At 42.3% G+C, this 13,777-nt stretch overlaps 1 protein-coding gene across 31 annotated transcripts in view; it reads left to right on the top strand.

Moving 5' to 3' along the window:
- Positions 1–1,886: 1,886 nt before the first annotated feature.
- STAU2 (staufen double-stranded RNA binding protein 2) overlaps positions 1,887–13,777 on the top strand; it is a 311,536-nt gene continuing 299,645 nt past the window's right edge. For 9 of the 31 annotated variants that reach the window (XR_009595067.1, XM_060393814.1, XM_060393808.1 and 6 more), the window contains exons 1-3: positions 2,882–3,166; positions 9,655–9,720; positions 12,250–12,304. Coding sequence is in view for 11 of the 31 variants with exons in the window: in XM_060393814.1 (XP_060249797.1) it covers positions 12,299–12,304 (6 nt within the window). In the remaining 20 variants the exon portion in view is untranslated. Of the gene's footprint in view, positions 2,077–2,155; positions 2,275–2,756; positions 3,167–3,224; positions 3,283–3,525; positions 3,578–9,652; positions 9,721–12,249; positions 12,305–13,777 lie in introns of those variants that run through there. The other 22 variants (XM_042254339.2, XM_027973048.3, XM_042254330.2 and 19 more) reach the window with 10 other exon arrangements.

Genomic DNA, 13,777 nt, shown 5'->3' with positions numbered 1-13,777 from the left:
AAAAAACAAAACAAAACAGTTTTTTATATTCATACAAACATTTCTAGTACTGGATGTATGGATTTTCCCATGTCTGGTGTTTTCGCTGTAAGCATATTTGTCACATGCTGCCTAGTGTAGCCAAAACTAAATTAAATAAATGAAATTTTAAAAATTCATTTGATTCAGGGCTTAAATGTAACACACCCATGGTCTCTCTTTTCCCCCTCAACGTCTCTTAATTAGCAAGTGGATAACCAAAGCCTTAAAATTAATTATAAGAAAAAGTTACGGCAGAGATAAAGTTTTCAATGAACTATAACGACCTGAATAAGAGGGAATGACACTTCTGACCACTTCAGCACCATTTCTAAAAGTATCAACTCATCTGTTTATTCTGAAAGCATTTACTTCCACCTGTTGGCTGTTGGATGCTGGGACTACAAAGATGAATGAGACACAGAGCCTGGCCTTACACAAGGTACAGTTTGGTATACAGAATTAGGTTCAAAAACAATCTAATACACCTATCATGTCAGAGGAGAGAGAAGAAAAAGAGCCGGCTTGCTCAGAAGAGCTGCAAAATGCTCTCACGAAGGTGATTTTGGAAGGATCTGAAGGATGACTTTTCCAATGAGTCAACTTTTCGCATGAGGTGGCCAAAGTATTGGATGGCTGGATGGCATCACCGACTTGATGCACATGAGTTTGGGTGAACTCTGGGAGCTGGTGATGGACAGGGAGGGCTGGTGTGCGCAAAGAGTCTGACAGGACTGAGCGATTGAACTGAACTGAACTGAACTGAACTGAAGGATAACTTGCTCACAGGAGGATGGACTGCAGGGAGTGGGAGGAGCCCAACAAAGGCACAAATGTGGGAGGCTTGTCCTTTCATATTGCTGGTGTGAAGGGCATGTTCTCATTCAAAGCATCGAACAAGTATTTGAATGCTAGGCTTGAGCGCTAGAAGTCATTAATCAAGGACTAGGGCACACTTAGGGAGGATGCACCACGTTAAGTTTGAAGGAACTGGCAGAGGTGAAAAAGAGGGGAAGAAGCATAGGAAAGAGTTCTAGGAGGAAAACGTGGCAGGAGATGATGTCCTTCCACGGGAGACCTACCATGGGTCAGGCCCTGCTTTAAAGGGCTTTGTGCATACTATGACATTTAAATACACATTATAGGGCTTCCCTGGTGGTCCAGTAGTTGAGAATTCGTCTGGCAGTGCAGAGGACACTGGTTCCATCCCTGGTCTGGGAAGATCCCACATGTCGCAGAGCAAGTAAGCCCATGTGCCACAACTACTGAGCCTGTACTCTAGAGCTGGGGTGTTGCAACAACTGAGCCCACCTGCCCTAGGGCCCATGCTGAGCAGCAGCAGAAGCCACCACGAAGAGAAGCCTGCACACAGCAATTAGTAGCACCCGCTCACCACAAACTGGAGAAAAGCTCATGCAGCAAGGAAGACCCAACACAGCCAAAATAAATGAATCTTAAAAAAAAAAAAAAAAAGGCGTTGTTGTCTCCTGGGGAAGAAAAGAATAAAACTCATCAGGTAAATAACATCCCCATGGTCTTCTACTTGGTAAGTGGATAACCTGGCCTGGTTATCTAGTTAGAATGCCCTTTCTTGTAACCCGTATGTTACACTGTCTTCCTAGCTGTTCAGAGAACTTTCGGTTTTACTTGATGACTGAAAGAAATCCCAGGTCTGGTAGACATGTCTCAGGCAGAGTTGATACTGGGAAAAGAACCCTGGGAATAATAATGCAAATGGATAAGTTTGTGAAACACAGTAATAATTCTATTTCTAGACGTACTTTATTACCAGATTATTTATGGTGCCATTTACTAAATGGAGTGTTGGATTTCACGGGGCTTAACTGGGTTGAAGTTATCCAGACATCAGTAACCCACATCAAAACCAGGACGAATCAAGAACTAATTCGCGTTTTCTGGCATTCTTGCCTCAACAATCTAAAATCTAGGGCACTGTTCTAGGATGATCTTCCTTCTTTTTGGTTCGAAAGACTTCTCTTTTCGTGATTTTTCTGGCCGAGGAGGCTGTCTGGGCACGCTGCGGCTCTTGGAGAGCAGGTGATTACTGATCACTAGTGTTTTCTGGGCGAGACAGTTGCGCTAACCCCCTCCCCTTCCCCCGCCCCCTCCTCCTCCCAGTCTGGAAAGGTGCAGGATCCGCTAAACCGCGCATCGCACAGCGGCGGCCGGAGCAGACGCGGGATGGTAGCGCGTCCCCAGCAGAGCAAAGGGGGGCAGCGAGAAAGCCTGGGGAAGGTACGGGAGGGGAGTCGGGGTGCAGACACCGCCGAGAAAGAGCAGAGGGTCCATTGGGCGGGGGAGGCAGTGGCCGAGTTGCAGGTGTGGACGAGGCTGCCCTAGGCCCACCCTTTGCAGCCGAGGGGGTGGGGAGCTGAGCCGCGGGGGCCCAGAGACTGCGGACGGGGCGCGATCGCCGGGCGCTCGCTCGCCCCCCTTTCCCAAGGACCCGGGGGACGGGGCCCTCGCCCGCGGGCCCGGCCTGCCGGCGCCAGCACCGCAGCGCCCGCGGCGGCCGCCACTGCGGCGCATTGCCGGCCGCCAGGGGGCGGGAGCGGAGCCGGGAACAATGGCCGCGCTCGGCCGCGGGCCGGCGAGAGGAGGAAGGGAGGGAGGGTCGGTGCCGGGCGCGCGGCGCAGGTCCGCGGGGTTCGGGGGCGCGCGCGCGCGCGTGCCGGGCGGGCTGGGGCGCGGGAGCGGCTGCGTCGGCGGGAGCGCGCGGCGCGGGCCCGGGAGGGCGCGGCGGGAGCGCCCGAAAGGCGGGCGGAGGCGGGGGGCGGGGAACCCGAGGGGTGGAAGCCGGCGGCGGCGGCGGCGGTGGCGGCGGCGGCGGCCGAGCGGGGTCAGTTCTCTGTAGTGTTTGCCAATGTTGGAGTCGTTTGCAAAGTGTCCCCGGCGAGAAGGTAAATACCCTCATTGGGGGCGTCCGGGAGGCCCCGACTTCCGCCCCGCCGGCGGAGGAGACAGAGGGCGCTGGGGAGCTCTGCGGGTCCGCGGCGCGCGGCGAACCCCGAGAAGAGCGGCCCCTTGGCGGCCTCCCCTCCCCCGCGCCTTCCCTCCCTCCTCGGGCCCTCTCGGGGCTGGAGGGGGAGGGGAGGAGGATGGCGGGGGGCAGGGAGCCGGGGAGGAGGTGAATGAATTGGGGGGGGCGAGTGTGGAGGGGGTGGGACGACACAGGTGTCCAGAGGGGAGGAGCCGGGAGGGAGGCGAGGAGGCCGGCAAGAATGGATTGAGGGGGGCCAGTGGGTGAGGGGGAGCAGGGGCCCGGGAGGTGGGGGTCCTTGCGGGGCCGGGGGGGTGGGAACGGCCGGAAGAGGGGACTGCGGGAGAGGAGACTGTGCGGGAGAGGGAGGGGGAGGGTCCCTGCGGAGGGGAAGGGAGGGGAGACGAGGGGGGGCCCATCCTTGGAGGGGCTGCCAAGGGGCCCGGGGGGCGCGGGAGGATCGGCGGGGCGGGGCGGGGGCGCGCCGGGGGCCGGCGGTGGTGGCTATTTCTGTATAATGGGCAAGTGATGAAGACGTAAGGCTCCGAAATGGGGAAGGTAGGTGGGGCCGAGGGGCAGAATGTATCCTATGACACGCAAGTTGTACCGTGGCTCATAAGAACTACTACGGTGAGGGCTCGGCTCAGAGGGGTGGTTGGCAGCTAGTGACCTTGCCGAGGTTAAGGGAGTTGGGCGGAGAGACAAAGATCGGTTACAGAATCCACCCGGAGAGGACGGAGCCTCCCGTCCTCGGGGGAGAGCCGGGCACTGTGTGGATTGGGTCCAGGGGGGTGTTCCGCAGAGGCGATCGGGGAAACGCTTCAGCTGGGATCCTTCTGGAGAGGGGGCGGGGATAATGGCCTTGGGATCTGAAAGTCCCTGGAAATATGTGCAGAATTTTGCACTTGCGGAGAATTTTCTTTGGAAAGGATCTTTACTTGGCGTGACGCGTTTCCCGCCCCCCTCCCTTCCCCAAAAGGTTTAAATCTCCTTGGGTAAAGAAAGACCGTTCAATTAGCAGAACATAGTAAAGGATTTCAAGTTGGGTGATTCCTGCAGAAAAGATGAGATGATCTTTTAAGGGTGGTTTAACTGTTAGCTGAAAACCTTCAATTTTAATGTTTGACTTCACGATTTTGGGGAACTTTGAGCATTAATCACTTTTTCTGATGCATCCTTATGTTTTAAGAAAGCATGATGAATATTTGAAATCAAAACTGTGATGGACACGCGGGATAATAGCAACCTTGTAGGAGAAAAGATTGCAACATTGGTCCTGGAGGCTATTTCTTCTCTGTCCTTGCTTTCTCAGGATGATTCACACATACCATGGTGTACTGAGCTGCAGTAGGGGGAAAAAAAATCTTGTTTATAAAACCATCAAAATCCAGAGACTCTGCATCTCGATTGTTTTGTAATTTGGCAGGTTTTTCATTTTTCAGTTTGTATTTTATTGCAAACCAGAGATAACACATACCACTTGAATTGTAAATTTGCTGTATTTTTCAGCAGGTCTATATTAAATTTGTGAAACTTAAACTATGTGATACCTAGGGTTTTGTCCTGCTATGTTTTCAACTCAAGGCACCGGTTGCCACATTCCGTTCCATGGCAGTGTAGTTTGAAATTTATTCCTAAGTGATCATTAGTTGGTAGGACGTGGTTCAGATTTATTCACCCATCACTAAACTTTTCTTTAAAAATCTGTGTTTTGTATTTGTGAAAATGTTGCTGTATAATCCAGGTTTGCACTGTTAACTTCAGATAGACTGCCATGTAATTTTTAAGTTACATTTTTTTATTTAGAAATAATTTCAAGTTTACAGAAAAGTACCAATAATAATAATGCAAAGAGTATTCTTGTAACCTTAACTAAGAGTCACCTGTTACCATTTTACAATTTATCATTTACTTTCTTTCTGTCACACACATAATGTTTTTTTTTTTTTTCCTAGACCATTTGAGGATAAGTTACATACATCATAGTTCTTTACTCTGACATAATTCAGCCTGGAAGACCATGTAAATTTCACATTTTAGCTTACTTGCCATGCCTGGAATGAAATTCTAGGAAGGAGAGGCTTGGTCTGGTTTTCAACAAAGAATAAGACTATTGAAAATATCTAAGCTGATTATCAGTTATTAGTATACAAACAGTATAGCAAGTGAGGTTGAGTGGTTTTTCTGTAACAGAATCAGGTTCTGAAAGTTATAATTGGCCAATGTGTTGTTTTTTTTTTTTTCTCTGTAGTTAACCTCCTCTTTACATCTATTTCTCTGTCTTCTTTTCTTTTGTATACTTTGAGCACTGGATATTGGATTATTTATGTGTACAGATCATAATAAAAGTCTAGATATTGCAAAATTAAATTTTGTTGTTATTAGACTGAATAGTGGAGAAATACACACTATAATCAAATCATATCTAGATATATTCATGCCCTTTCTAGATATTCAAAATATTAGGTGTGTGTATAGAATTCATAATTTTTGTCATCGATTTTGAGTAATTCCCTGAAGTTCTATATAGGGTCCTTGCCATTATTGTTTTAGAGATCAGGCCCTTTGTTACAGGAATATTTTTAAGGAGCTGAGTCTTTATTTATAATTTAACATATAATGGAGGGAAGGGGACTTTGAGCCAGACAAAACTGAGTTTTAATCCTAGTGATGTGACCACGGAAAAGTGATCCAACTTCTAGAAAAACGGGGATATCACCTACATCCCAAGGTGATGAGGATTAAAGGAGGTAATATAAATATGGCAAAATATGGCATCTGATATTTAAAATTGGTATCTGATAACTATTTTCTTTTTTATTTGGTTGGTAGTATGTATGTAGATGTTTCCTACTGGAATGGTTCATGGAGTGAGACTTCTCTAGAATATATCATAGATTCTTTTTTTTGTTATTTAGTCGCTAAGTCTTGTCTGACTCTTGCAACCCCATGGACTGTAGCCTGCTAGGCTCTTCTGTCCATGGGATTCTCCAGGCAAAAATACTAACATGGGTTGCCATGCCCTTCTCCAGGGGATCTTTCCAACCCAGGAATTGAACCCAGGTCTCCTGCATTGGCAGGCGGATTCTTTATCACTGAGCCACCTGGGAAGCCTTCATAGTCTCTTGGGCACTGTTAAAATATATCCCAAATTGTTCTGATTTTCTTACAGAAAAATAGTTATTTGTGGTACTTTTGAAAAGAAATGAAAAGCTTTTTAAAAACACTTTTTAAGAAGCCCACGAAAACTTTAAGAAGCTTTGAGTTGGTATTCAGTTTTGTGGTGGTTTGGAATCTAAGAATGGGAATAGTAAATGTTTTGCTTTTCATATTGTCAGATAAGACATTGAAGTGAGGATTGCCTGTCAGTTGTGGGATAGGTGTCAATATAAGATGTTGTATAGATATAATAATTTAATAATGCCATTTTATAAAGCAGGATTTAATTGTTGAGGATTTTATAGATTTAATTTTGCATAGCTTTCAATTAATCAGATGAGCAGAATGTGATTCATAATACACACAGCGAGTGATAACAGCAGTACATTTCAGATTCATGTTGGACCTTTAATTCTTCATGAGTGGCAGGTCATCTCCAGTTAGTGGTGCCTTATTTCCATAAACCATCCTGCCTGTTTTCATTTAGTAGCTTGGAATCTGAAACTACATGTCCTAATGTGCCTGACAGGGTATCACTGTAGGGCATTTTTGGGACACGTGAATAGGTTTCTCTAAAAGTACATAGTTGTAATTGGAATGAATGGTAGCTGGAAACTTTTTGACAGATGAAGGGAAGGTGGATTTTATGAAGTGCATTTTATTGATATGACTTGATATTTTTATCAGGTTCTTTTAAATATAGGACAGTAGATGTGGCATGTTTTTAAAGAAGAAATGAAGTTTAAAGAGATGTGCTATGGTGGTCTTTCCAGATTGTCCATGGAATAGTTGAAATCTTTATATTGGTATAAATCTAATATAACTTGTTTGTGAAAAATAAGTTCAGAGTTTTTATCCTGTGACTTCCCAGAGTGCTGTTACAGACAGATTAGTTTCATGTTTTAATTTATACAGATCTTTATAATTGTGAAGGAAAGGCTTTTAAAATTGTATGGTCAGTTTTGAGTGAATAGGTGCTTTTGTTTTTGCTTCTTCATAAAACTGCCTTTTGTATATGGGAAGGTTAGAACTTCCCCTGTATTTTATTGTACCTTTTTCTCAGGATCAGCTACCAGTATTGCCAAACTCTAATGTTGAAGAAACACATACAGGTCTATAGATAAGCATTTTTAACTTTTAAAGGCATACATGAAAAAGCAAAATGAGATTTTTTTTAACTTTGGTAAATTCTTATTAAATAATGTTAAATTCTGGGAAGTAAGGGATATTAGATCACTGAGAATGCTTTTAGTAGTTAATTCATATTTTAATGTCCAAATGAACTTTTTTTGATTAAGAAAAGAAAATTGGTTTGGTTTGTAGTTTTACATATTGGTGGTATATTTTAACACCGTGTCACTAATGCTGTACTTTTTAATGATTTTCTCTTGAATAAAATGTAAATGTTTAAGTTTCATAATTTACCACTTTCATATTCTAGCATTATTTATTTATTAATGTTGAACAGGGAATTGATTTTGGGGGGTTTGCCTAAATATATTAGTTAACACTTAAAGCATCATAGAATTATAGAACTTTAGAGTTGACCAGGACTGTCTTACTTATTGCCGCATAACAAATTACACCAGAAATTAAGAATTTAAAACAGCAAATATTCATCATCCCAGTTTCTGTGGGTTAGAAATCTGGGTGCAGCTTATCTGGGTGCCTGTGGCTCAAGGTCTCCTAGGAGGTTGCAGGTAAGCTGTTTCTGGGGCTGTGATCTCATCTGAAAGCTTGACTAGGGGGAGATCTGCTTCTGAGTCATTCATGAGACTCTTGGCAGGATTGAGTTCCTTGCGGCGTCTTGGACCAAAAGCCTCAGTTTCTTTTGGGCTTTTGGCCCAAGGTGTCCCTCAGTTCTTTGCCACGTAGGTCTGTTTACAGGACAGCTTACCACGTGGCAGCCGGCTTCCCACAGAGCAAACAGGTGAAAGAGCGAGAGCAGGTGTCATGCAGGAGGGTAATGATGGCCTTTTTATAACTCAGTCTTGGAAATGGTAGCTTGTTATTGCTGCTTTCCTCTATTCATTAGAGGCTGCCTACCAGAGGACTTGCACTTTTGAAAAATTAAAAAAGAAAAAATAGAAGCAAGAGAAAGAACTCTTAAGATACATAGAGTAATTTACTAAGGCTCAAAAGACGGTCTCCTGAAGAGCTTGGACTAAAGTGCAGATTCACTGGTACTTAGGCCTTGTGCTATTTCTACAACATGCAGTTCTCTTGAAAAATATAAAAACTGACATAGATGCTGAGGTCACTATTAGATAATTGAAAACTTTCAAAGTCATTTTGAATTGACTCTAGTTTGTCATCTTGAAAACAATGGTAGTCAAAAATGTATAAACATATAAACACATGCATATTCATATGGTGTCTGTATATACATATCTCAAGAACCTTTGCTTCAGAGGGAAAGTTCAGTATTAAAAGTTTTTAGTATGAAAGTTTCTACACAAGTGATTGAATTTAATTTTTGCTGTATATAAAAGTTGTGATAATTTTTTTAGGGGGACTGTAGATAATTTTTTGTCTGACTTCTCCCATTATAAGATCCATTTATTTATAAGTTTGGGTTTTCCTGCCCTTCTTTGCTACCTTTCTTTTGGGTCACGGGAGTTGTGGGATCTTGTTTGATCCCTGGTAGTGAAACTATCAAACTGTGCCCCCTGTAAGAGTTAAGACTCTTACAGGGTCTTAACCCCTGGACTGCCAGGGAAGTCCCTGATAACCTATTTTTAAGTTAAGTGTAGAAGAGATTTGCCACATGAAAATAATACAGCCATCGCAAGGAGGTCAGACCCATAAGGAAACAAATCCAAATGTAAGAATGGGATGTGTCACAGTGGTGATTTTCTTTTCAAAAATGTTATATAAAATTTTAATATGCATGCAGTTTTTTGGTAATGATATTAAAGCCAGAAACAGGAAAAAACAAAACTAGGTAGCCTTACCCATGTGCTCTTTTCCATTCCACCTAAGAGAGTATGTATGTTACATCTTCAGGCTTAATTTATCTTATAGAGGATGGGAACAAAGCTGTTTAAAACCTTACTGGAGCAAGGGAAGTATATATTCAATACTAATCTGAAACTTTTAGATTGTTTTTACAGCTTCACTTTTGCTGAAATTGTTGTAGAACTCTAGAACCAGAAGAGACTTTGTTCAGCCTAGATCTGCTCCATCCAGTATGGTAGCTACTCGCCACCTGTGGTTAAGTTTAAATAACATTAAAGGACGTTTAAAATTTGCTTTCTCATTTGTTTTAGCCACATTTCGAATGTTCAGTAGCCACATGTGGCTACCAGTTTGGACAGTGAAGATCTAGAATATGTTTATCATCGTAGAAAGTTCTACGCTGATCTAGATCTGCTCCATTGTATATTTGGTTTTTGGTCACGAACATGTGTTTAAAGTGCTAATCATTGTGATCACCAACTAAGTTGAACTTTTATTTCTTCATTTTCGTTTTCTAGTTTTTGGAGCCGTGAGGGATACAGCACTTTGGTCAATATTGTTTTAACATGCTTCAGATAAATCAGGTGAGTTTGTGTTAAGGCATGTCACTCTTATATGGTGCTTGGGCCATAAATCGCAGAGCATTTTAACTCAGCTTTCCTATAACCACAACCTGACCACCAGTTTATAGAGCAATTACATACTACATCTTTGTCATAGGAAGGCTGCAGGGCAGGTTGTATAAGAATTATAGCAATAGTCCTGAACGCTGGTAGATTTTGAGTGCTAACAGCAGAAGGTTCGTCTGTTCTTTCTGATGTCACATCCCTCCAGGACTTGGTGTATTCAGGAGTCATGATCTAGCTTCAGTAGGTGGCAGTTGTGCAGACTGGAAGCACTTCTAGTGACAAATCTTGTGAAGTAGTTATATCAGTGCTTTAAAAAAAGATTCCTTTTTCTGTGGGTGCTGGAGAAGGCTAAAAGGAAGTGCTCTGCTAAATAAACTATAGCATATAATGGCTTATACTCACTGTAAGAAATAGTTTTCTTAGGTCTTGGCATTTCTCCAAGAACTTTATACATTTAATCTTACCCTTTCTGAACAAAAAAGGGTATTGTATCATAAGTGTAATTTTAGAAAATTACTTTATTTCACATTTGCAAATCAAGAGAGGAGTAATTAATTTCACTGCAAGAAGAAATTACATTTTTTTGTGATTAGCAGGAGTAATACATGACCTCCCTGCTAATCCCTGCTCCATGAAGTTCACCTTGCCTAAGAAATCTCCAGTTCCTCTGCCTCATGTACCGTTTCTGAGTCAATGACTTCTAAGTTTATACCTCGTCGAGACCTCTTTTCTGAGCTTCAGACTGAGGGAGCAGTTACCAACTTGATCTCCTAGCTTGGATATCTTTATGCTCTGCATCTCAGACTTAATGTGTACCTAGGAAACAGTCTAAATGCTTCAGTGAAACTAGGCTTTTCCAGGTCCTAGATTAAGCATGGTTGTTCCTGCTTTACCTCTCCGTGGACCTCTTCTCATTCCCCCCCCCCCCCCCCCGCCCACCCACTTCTTGCCCTGTGCTTGGTTCAGTCGACTCACAGGCCTGGGATGTGCTCTCATAACACCCTGCCCTTTTATTTAATGACGCTCTGACATTTGAAATTCTGTTCAAATAGGTAATGTTAATTAACATCTGTCTTCCTTGTTCCTTTGTTTACTGCTGAATCCCCAGGTCCTAGAATAGTTCCTGTTGTCTGTGATATTTATGTATTTGCTGGATGAGTGGGTGAATGGTGCTAGGGCTGTCACTGAAGCAGGGAGGTCTCCATTCTTGTCAACAGTAACCTCAGTTGTGTTGTAAGTTTTGGTGTTGTATGGTGCTGCTTCACGCAGATGCCATTAATGTAAATCTCTCCTTTATGCAAAGCTGATCTTTGATTTTCTCCTTGAATTAGGCAGTTTTCTTGTGTAGCAAATACTACTTTCCTCAAAGACGTTCCTCACACAGGCTAAAGGGAATGTACTGTGCTTAGTGCTTCCTGTGCCTTCAGGGTTGCTGTCAGGTCCCATTGGCTGCGTTGATGGCACTTTACGGGATGTGACTTACAAACTGCGCTGTAGGTGTGAAGTTCCCCCTAAGTGACTGTGTGGATACCTGCTGTTAATTATATGGGTACAATAATTCTACCATAGACAGATAGAAATTATCATTTGTTTTATGTCAGACCACATCATTGAAAATTATGGTTTATGGATCAGTCCTAATGAGGATTTACTAACCCTCAGAGCTGCTGGCCATGTTGAACCAGGCCTTGCAGACAAAAACTAGGCAACATTCTGCATGGCCACAGCAGTTCCCTGCACTTTGGCTAGAAATTGTCCACAGTGCCAGGAGATAGACATGCTTTGCTTGTAACAAATAAGTATTTCTCAGCTTGCTTCAGGACCCTCTCTTGTTATTGATTAAGTTTTATCCTCCCAAACTGTTCAAGTCTGAGAGGAAAAACTAAGCTAATTTGGAATAGTAGAAGTTATAGAGAACACTTCCTCTTTGGCCAAACCTAAAGTCACATTGAATTTTTAAACTTACAAGAGTTTTATGTTTTGTTATTTTTATGGTGACTGCTTTATCATTACAGAGAGAGTTCTCAAGATAAATGTGAAAAGGCATGAAAAGGTGATTGAAGCTGGCATCTTGCAGCAGTTGAGATTTTTCACTTTGTGATTTTCAGTATTAATTACCTTTAGGATTAGTAGATAAATTTTTATTCGGGAGGTGTTTTGTTTCTTAAAATGCCTGATTAGTACTAGCAAATTATTCCATATGTGTTCCTAGAACTAATTAAAAACTAGAGTATTGAATACTGAGATACTTGGTATCCTCTTTGATATTGTCTCTAGCTGACAGTATTACTAAGTAACATAGGAATGTACCATGTCCTGCTGCCATAATGATACTTCCACCTTTAAATTGTTCTTCACATTTTTACTTTCACCTTTTAAAAGTGTGTGTTCTCATCCATGTACAACTCATGCAGAAAAATTAGGTGGTATAGATATGTGAAATGGAAAAAAAAAATCACCAGTAATTCCATTATTCTTTTACAGAAATAATCACTGCTAACATTTTGGGGTGTATACTTCTAAATTTTTTTCTATGCAGGTATGTTTTTTTGTGAATATATATTATTTTTTAAAACTGGGATTATGTAATACATAATATTCTGAAGTGATTTAATCCATAGTTTGAAAGTACTAAAATTTATTTAATCAAATCCTTATTGTTGGACAGATTTTGCATTATAGCTAATGCCACCATGAGTATTTTTTTATATACACCTGTATTCCTTTGTCCATTATTTTCTTGCAATTAATTATTAGAAATGGAAATACTATTCAAAGGAATATGCAGATTTTAAAGATATTTCATGCATAAATACCAAAAATACAAAATTATATCTATTAGAAGTTTATCAGAATGCCTGTTTCCTTATTTCTGTGACAAATTTTCCATCTCTGTCAATCTGTCTGACAAAAAGTGATATTTTAATTTTAATTTCTATGATTTGCTTATATTCTTCTGTGTTTTGGCTTTTGTGAATTGCTTATATGTTTTCACTGGCATCTTTATCTTTTTATTTGTAAAAATTCTTTGGATTATATCCCCCTCAGAATTTTCTAAGTTAGTCATTAGTTTGTTTTTTTTTTCATTCATTCAACAAATAACTAATGGTAACCTGTGTTTCCAGCATACTGTACTAAGAGTTTGGATCTTTCTTCCTGATGTTTAATTACTAGCCCTTATCCCATGGACATAGGAGCCTGGTAGGCTGCAGTCCATGGGGTCGCGAAGAGTTGGACAGGACTGAGCAACTTCCCTTTCACTTTTCACTTTCATGCATTGGAGAAGGAAATGGCAACCCACTCCAGTGTTCTTGCCTGGAGAATCCCAGGGACGGGGGAGCCTGATGGGCTGCTGTCTATGGGGTCACGCAGAGTCGGACACGACTGAAGTGACTTAGCAGCAGCAGGGCTTCCTGGTGGCTCAGATGGTAAAGAATCTGCCTGCAATGCAGGAGACCCAGGTTTGATCTGTGGGTTGGGAAGATCCCCTAGAGAAGGACATGGCAACACACTCCAATTTTCTTGCCTGGAGAATTCCATGGACAGAGGAGCCTGGTCAGCTATAGTCCATGGGATTGGGAAGAATCGGATACAACTGAGTGACTAACAATTTTACTTTGAGGGAAAGGAAACAATTTCAATATTAAGCTGCAGCAAATATAAATTGAGAAGCCACATGTGCTGTGAAATGATACTTGAAAACTAGTGACCAAAATAGGGCAAATGTTTTCAGATTAGTTGGTGAGGCACACTTGACTGGGCAGTGTGTCCCAAGGGGTTGGGAAGTCTGTGTTAGTCAACTGTAGCATTGGGAGAGCCCAGCAGCAGGGATTTAATAGAAGTCTAAAGTGGTGATTCCTTCTAAAGAGGTTTTGTAGTTGCTGTTGGGAACATGGAAGCTAAGGGGAAGCTTTAAGACCTGATTCAAGTGAAGTAGGATAATAGGGAGGACAAAATAGAGTTTCAGTGCCAGAAAAGTAGAGAATCCTATAGAACAAGAGGGAGCCAGGTA

The sequence above is a fragment of the Ovis aries genome, chromosome 9 (assembly GCF_016772045.2).
Source record: "Ovis aries strain OAR_USU_Benz2616 breed Rambouillet chromosome 9, ARS-UI_Ramb_v3.0, whole genome shotgun sequence".
NCBI lineage: Eukaryota > Metazoa > Chordata > Mammalia > Artiodactyla > Bovidae > Ovis > Ovis aries.
Note: the sequence above shows the minus strand (reverse complement) of the source record. Positions and strands in the feature narration are given on the sequence as shown.